Source organism: Populus alba, chromosome 15 (assembly GCF_005239225.2).
Source record: "Populus alba chromosome 15, ASM523922v2, whole genome shotgun sequence".
NCBI lineage: Eukaryota > Viridiplantae > Streptophyta > Magnoliopsida > Malpighiales > Salicaceae > Populus > Populus alba.
In genome coordinates, this window is record NC_133298.1 from 8,793,001 (window position 1) to 8,800,346 (window position 7,346).

The window sequence follows — 7,346 nt, forward strand, 5'->3', positions numbered from 1 at the left end:
TTATGATTTGTAGAAATAAAGAGGAAAAAGGAAAGAGAAAAAATTGAGAGAGAAGAATAAGTTGTACTCATTCATTGTGTTTTTTTGCATGCCAAACAATACGTTACAATAGATTCTTAAAGGAAGCTGCAACATTCTAGAATTAGCTTCTCTTTACACGTGTATAGTTGACAACAAAAATAACTAGCTAATGATTGAGTACGAAACGCAGCGCATGGATTAAGCTATACGGTGCGTTTCGATAGATACAAGGGGATCTCAGTTTGGTCGATTTGGAAAACGACTTTTTTCTAACGTGGATGACAGAGATTTTGCACTGTTTGGAGTGCCTTGGATGATAGCAGATCACTACCTTACGGCGCGACAATGGCATCTGAGTTTTGATCCGTTTGAAGCAACCATCGAGAAGGTAGCGGTATGGGTGAGACTTCCAGATTTGGAGATGGAATATTATGATATCTCGGTATTATGGAAAATTGGGAATCACATTGACTGGAATTTAAAGGTTGATCGAACGACTTCGATTGGCACGAGAGGTAATTATGCTAGGGTTTGTGTGGAGGTTGATTTGACCAAAACCCTGTCATCAAAACCCAAATTCAGGGGTGGGAGATTAGACAGAGGCCTGGGCAATCAGCAATTCAGACTGAAATTCCCGGAGTTGCAGATCAAAGTTCTTCCGCGTATAAAAGTCTTGTCATCACCCTTTGTTAATTCAGTTTCAGCATAGCAGAGATTTGAGGTAGAGAGGGGATAGACCATCCAGGTTCGAAGCAGCTTGGGTTACACATGAGAAGTTTGGATTATTTATGCAGGAGAATTGGAGAAAGGATTCTGACCTGGTCTTAGCTTTGGAAGACATGACTTATATAGAATAAAAGCATGGAATAAGGATGTTTTTGGCAACACTTTTAACCTTAAGAAAAAGAGAGAATTTTGGCTAGACTGAGAGGTATTCAGAGAGTGCGTAATGGTGGTAGAAACCAGTTTTTACTAGAATTGGAAAAGCAGTTGGATAATGAACACAACCAGGCGTTTAGACGAGGAAATTCTTTGGTGTCAAAATCTCGATGTTAGTGGATTTTGAGTGGGGATAGGAACACCAGTTATTTCCACACAAAAGCCATTACAAGAAGACATAAAAATCAAATTGCTGGCCTGAAGGATGCTTGCAGTCGATGGGTATGGGATGAGGCAAAGCTTCAGTGTATGGCCACAAAACTTACAGAGAACTTCTCACCGAGGAAGGAGGTAATTACAATGGAGATCCTTTCTTTGCTGACTTCCCCAGGACAGATAGTATAAGCAAAGACAGATTGATGGTTAACTTGACGTACGAGGAAGTGATGAAAGCTGCCTTTGACATGAAACCGTTAAAAGCTCCAGGCCCTGGTGGATTTCAGCCCTGTTTTTACCAGTCTCAATGGATTGTGGTGGGACAGGATGTTTTCCAGTTTGTCGGATCTGTTTTTAACAATGAGCAGGATTCATCAAGGATAAATCTTTTGCATTTAGTCCTAATCCCTAAGGTCCCGAAGCCTGAATTCCTTTATTAATCCAGACTAATTGGCTTTTGCAATGTTACCAGAACTGGACCCTTTCAACTCGAGCCTTGCTTCAAGTCAATCTTCAAGTCAGGTTTCATAACTATATGATATAACTAGTATAAAATAGAGGGAAAAAAGTTGATATTGGATTAATATATGTTATCATTTTTTTCAAATTTGGAAATAGAATTTACAATATTTGTTCTTCATTTAAAATCAAGATTAATAGAGCTCTAAGATTACTGACTGCTAAATATTGTCAAAACAAATACTGCTAAATGCTAATCATTTCGTGGCAGCAGGTTCATATCAGCTCTTCATGCTAGAAGAAGTTCTTGCCAGGTTATTGAAATTGATGGTTTGTAGGCATATCTTGTATGCTCCACGCGACAGAAATATTTTCATCTTTTTCAGAGCACAACTTACAGATCAATTTTAGCACTAGAAATGGAGAAATTAAAGAGGGCTCAAAAGTCACAGGTCTTTGCTAGTTGCCTGCTCTCAATGCTTCAAATCAAAGCTTTATCTGGTTCAAAAGTAGCATTTGCGTAGAAGCCATTTCGTGTTTGAGCAGACAAGGTATCGGGCTTTTCCTGATGAAAAAAGAAAAAGGACCTTCTAAGCTAAAATCTATAACACAACATGTCTCCATGTGCAAGAAAGAGAACTCTATTTTGATTTTTACTTGTTTACTGGATTCTATTGAAGCATCAGATTCTTTACTCAACAGCTAATACCAAAAAGAGAAGGAAATAATTCTTTTTAAAACAAAAAAATAGAACTTGTGTTGTTAAGGGTATTTTTAGAATACTATTTTTCATATCAATTCCAGGAAAAATTACTATAGCAAATTAGAAAATCTCTCCAGTTTTGTTTTGATTATTTTTTAGCAATTAAACTCCATTTAGAATTCAAATCAATACCCTTAATTTGTTAATATGTTGCGGTAACTTTTATGATTTCGGTTTGAAAATATAAGATTACATATTATAGTTTTTGTTATCCAGAATTTCAAAAAGAAAGATTCAATGCACTATGATCTGGTTGGTAAATGCAGTTACTGTTGAAGCCTCTACTCTTGAGATTCCATCCTACTTGAGCAGTTAAAGCAAAAGGCAGAAAAGGACAGCAGTGACCATGCAGTAATCAAATTAAAGCCAGCCGAATCGTAGCACAGAGCAAAACCAAATCAATTGTTGGCATCCATATCCATGCTCATTAATGTTCAGCTACAATGATTAGTCTCCACTTGCCTGCAATAAGAAATCTCAACAGAATTTTCTGTCGCTAATGCTTAATCTTCAGGGAAGTTCAAGTGACATAAATTCACATTTACAGCTGCGAAATGGTATCAAAGAGTGCGAAGAACATATGAACTACATTTTATGACAGATTTGATATAAATACTCTCACATTCGTCTTCAGCTGAGTGACAAAGATAGGAGATAATTATGACATAAATCACTGCTAACACTAGGAGAATTCAAATTTCGTTCAAATGTTCTAAAATCATAATGACATCTCAAATCTAAAACAGACAATGAAATCCATGGTCATCCATGGTCTCGCTTAAACAACAAACTACATCCTCATTTTCACAACAACAATTAGTCCTCCCTAATTCCCTTTACATACTTTTTTGGGTTTTAACTCCTGTCTTGGTTAGAAAGTTTCTTACAAGTCTCTGATCCTGACAATGAGGTTTCTAACATTACGAACAAATTCATGATCCTCGTACATTTCTCCTAACTCTGGAGCAGTTGCTGCAGTGGTTGCGGTTGGGGCTGCGGCTGAGGCTGGGCCTGGGGCAGGGGCTGTGGCTGTGGCTGTGGCTGAATTTGTGGCAGTGGCAGTGGCTGAATTTGTGGCAGTGGCTGCGGCAGTGGTTGAATTTGGGGTTGAGGTTCCTCTCTCCATGGTACGTTAATGTCCATTGATGCAAGACCTTCTAATTCTTGGATTGCAGCAACGGCACTGATAGCGGCACTGGTCAAGTGAGGCTTTAGCACCCCAATGGCTAGCTTAACTTTTGATTGCTGCAAGCAAACATATTACAGGGTAAATTACAGTCCATCACAAAGAACAGTAAATTTTATAAAAGTGCAAGAAAATTGTTGTCTGACTTACAAAAAATTCAAGTTTCCTCTTAAGATCTCCATGTAATTCTGCCTGTGCTTGAGGCTCAGATGCTCTGGTAATTGTCCATGGTGCATTTGCATTCTTGTTTCCAAAATAAGAAGTACAGATGAGAATTAACTCAACATGAACAGATTAGGAGAACATGGAGATTGATGCAATTCTACTCATAATAGGTATCAATTTAATATCATATGATTGACTCAAAAATCAACACAAAAAGAAAACAATTTAAAGACATTTAGAAAACAAGCCCATCTGCATTTAGAAGAACGATTCCCTTCACACAAATAATTTTTCTAACTTCTGGCTGTTACCGTTTTATCCACATTTTTCTTAAATTATCAAATTCATGGTGCTGATCAGCTGAGTAAAACAAATATCACCACCCAACAGAATTATTGACAGAAACTCAATAACATGTTTGCAATATTTGTGGATATCATTATGAGACAAATTAAACACAGCGTAAAGTTACTGAAAACAGGGAGGGGACTAGACGTATGAATTTTCTGTTGGGAGTTATGTAGATGACAGACACTAAAATAATTAAAAATGAATGAGGGCCAGAGTTCAATTAGGAATATTATGGGGGTTGTTATTTTTATAATTAAATCACTTCAAAATCTAAGCTTATTTTCAATTTCTCAAAACCTTTTTTTTCTGGGAGAGGGGGTGACCCACCTCAAAAGACAAGTATTTGAAAGAAATTAAAGTTAAAATTTCAAGACCAAATTTGCTTTCTCAACAACAATAAAAAAAAAAAAAAACAAGTTCAAGATTTTCAGACCATGGCATGATATAAGTATAACATGACTGTCAGCACAACATAAATTGCAAACATGTTTTTCTCTGTGTTTACAGGAGAACACATCTTAGTTAAAAGATTGAAACAAAGCATTGCCTTTCCTTTCCCCCTTTTTTTTTTCATAAAATAAGAAACAGGTGCAGCTGAAACTAAAGAACAAATCGGCGTCGATGCAAATTAACTAATAACAGTCTGCTTTTCATGTCCCACAAAAGCAAAGATAATTTACAATCTCTACAGATCAAAATATAGCAAGCAAACCAAATGCACTTGTGAATCTCGATGTAATGCTCATTATGTTTTCTCATCGCGAGAATTATATCAAATTCATCATGCAAAACAAATGCATTTTGAAACTTGATATAATTCTTATTATGTTCACTCATGATGAGACCAGTATAATAAATAACAGATAACATAATTCTCTCAAAAAAACACAAACCCGTCACTGCTTACAAAATTTAATGCGCCTCATTACCTATCAATTGCAGATACTAAAAAGAAAGCACCTACATATTTGCCAAATAAATAGATTACTACCACAATTATGGAATTTACCAAACATTAACAATAACCAGCAATTAACGTTGTAACAACAGAAAACCACAAGGAATCTATATCCAAGTATGTGTAGAAATAACAACATTTACCTTCCTAGGCCGGCCAACAGGCCTGCCCGAACTCTTCTTCGGTTTAGGCTTCATAATTACAGGTAGCTTAGGTGGGCGGCCTGGTCGCTTAGCCTGCACCACCATAGCAGTACCAACACCAGCAACTGCTAGGACTGCACCCTTCCTCGGTCTGCCTCGGGGCCTTGGTGATCCCACATTAAACACATCTGCTGCATCAGTAGCAGTAGGAGTAGGAGCTGCAACAGCGTAAGGAACGGTCACTGGCTTTAACTGATTCTTAGGCGGACGTCCGGGGCCCTTTTTAGCATCCACTAAGGACTTAGGCTTTCTGGGCCTTCCTGGACTCTTCTTGGACCCTAAAGGTCCAGTCTTCGGTGGCCTCCCTTTTCCTTTGTTCACCGCTAACGGCCCAGCTTCAGTCACCACCACCTTCTTCGGCCGTCCTCGGCCTTTCTTCACCGTCGAGGAGGTGGAGTCGATAGGAAACCCAACCGAGAGAGGCTGCGCAGTAACGCCAACATTTAAGCCAAGACCAGTCTGTGCCTGCCCATTAGCAAGCACAGGAGCAGGAGTTGGAGTGAGGCCATTAAGCTTAGCTTTAGGAGGCCTTCCTCGGCCCCTTTTCTGCTCAGGAGGAGCAGAAGAGACAGGAACAGCATGCTGTGGCTGAATCTGAGTAGGGCTAGTAGAGACAGTAGGTGTACTAGTGGTGATGTTTGCGTTACTGTCAGATCTGGGTACCATGTAAGATTTCTTGTTCAAAACAAGCGCCCCGCTATTTTTCAAACGTTTTAAGTGGTGTGTCAACAAATCAGAGTGATTTGAGGGTAAGCCAGGATAAGCTCTCTCTATATACTTTGCTATAGCTATCCTGCTTGACCCATCTTGTTCCTTCAAAGCTGTAATCGCTGAATATATCATCTTGCAAAACAAGAAAAAAGAAATCAAGATTAGACCAAAAAGAAGGAAAAAAAAAGAAAAAAAAGTCTTTTTAACTTTTCTTTAGTATGTTTTATGCCGTTAATACCTCAGCATAAGAAGGCTGGGTTACAGTGGGGGCAGGGTTGGGAAGAGGAGCTAAATGGGGGATGGTTTCAGTGGTGGAGGGGATGGCGGTGGTGGGTGGTGGAGGGGTCGACGGTGGGAGTGGTGGATGGATCAATAATGAAGGAGGTGGTGGGTCCATGGATGCGGTTTTAGAGAGAGAAAAAAAGAAAGGAGAGATTTTTAGTAAATTTAATTTTTTTTAGAGAGAGAAAGAGGGGTAGGTGAGAAATTTAGAGAGAGGTAGATAGGGTGGAGGATGTGAGTGTGTGTTTTGGAGGAAATTGAGGGCTGGGTGGAGGTTGATGAAAAATTGAAAAATGATGATGATGAAGATGAGTTATGTAATAATAGTATATTGCATAATAGACTAATAAATAGTCCTGTAGGGTTACGGGATAAAGTTTTTTATTTTTATTTATTTTTTATTTTATTTTAATGAGGAAAAAGAGATGGAATCGAACCGTTGAAAATGGCCTCTACTTGCTTTGTTTTGTTTTTATTATTTTAATTGTGGGGCTAATGTTATTGGACTCTTTTCCTGTCTTTTTCTTCTCCTCTCTTCAAAATTAATCAAAAGTTTAATAAAGATGATGTTTATTTTTGTATTTTAAAGTATTTTTTTTAAATAATTATTTTTATTTTTTATTTTTAAAAATAAAAAAATATTATTTTCATATATTATCTTTTTCCCATGGTTTGTTTTGGAATACCACGGTGGGATGGATGTTTATATGGTTTTTAAGCTTTGATGTGGTAATTTAAATCGATGGTGTAATTAGTTTTTGTTTATTTAAATAATGACGTCATTAATAAGCAACTAAATAATTTCTTGTTACTTTTAATGAAAGTATCAAAATATTGATCATCAGTGGGTTATTTAAGAAGTTATGACAAGTTATGCAGTTATAAAAAATAAATATTCATAAGTTAAAATCAGTATATTATACTGCCAGTTGATAAAATTTTAAATCTTATTTTTTATTTAATTATATAATAATAAAAATAAAAAAGAATTTTTAATTAAATTAATGTATTTTTTATTTTGACAACAAAATATTTTTTTATTAACGACACATTTCATTTAATAAAAAGTAACAACAGTAAAAAAAATCCACAAAAATTATAATAATCTAACTAAAATGAGAAAAAATATATATTTTTAATCAAAAAACTAAT

At 36.6% G+C, this 7,346-nt stretch overlaps 1 protein-coding gene and 1 long non-coding RNA gene across 2 annotated transcripts; one reads left to right on the forward strand and one right to left on the reverse strand.

Annotated features, from left to right (window-relative positions):
• Positions 1-292: 292 nt before the first annotated feature.
• Positions 293-3,583, forward strand: LOC140954632 (uncharacterized). The gene is made up of 2 exons (XR_012168066.1): positions 293-2,126; positions 2,605-3,583. It is a non-coding gene; the product is annotated as an uncharacterized lncRNA (long non-coding RNA).
• On the reverse strand, positions 2,978-6,503 carry LOC118050970 (uncharacterized). Its single transcript, XM_035061461.1, has 4 exons — positions 6,151-6,503; positions 5,142-6,044; positions 3,675-3,767; positions 2,978-3,583 (listed from the first exon to the last, which is right to left on the reverse strand). The coding sequence occupies exons 1-4, from the start codon at positions 6,307-6,309 to the stop codon at positions 3,293-3,295; spliced, it is 1,446 nt and encodes a 481-aa protein (XP_034917352.1). The 5' UTR covers positions 6,310-6,503; the 3' UTR covers positions 2,978-3,292.
• Positions 6,504-7,346: the final 843 nt, after the last annotated feature.

Coding starts and splice junctions, on each gene's coding strand:
- LOC118050970 (XM_035061461.1), bottom strand. CDS start 6,309: ATGGACCCACCACCTCCTTCATTATTGATCCATCCACCACTCCCACCG. Junction 3,768..5,141: donor CTGTTGGCCGGCCTAGGAAG/GTAAATGTTGTT, acceptor TTTGGAAACAAG/AATGCAAATGCACCATGGAC. Junction 3,584..3,674: donor AGAGGAAACTTGAATTTTTT/GTAAGTCAGACA, acceptor GTTTGCTTGCAG/CAATCAAAAGTTAAGCTAGC.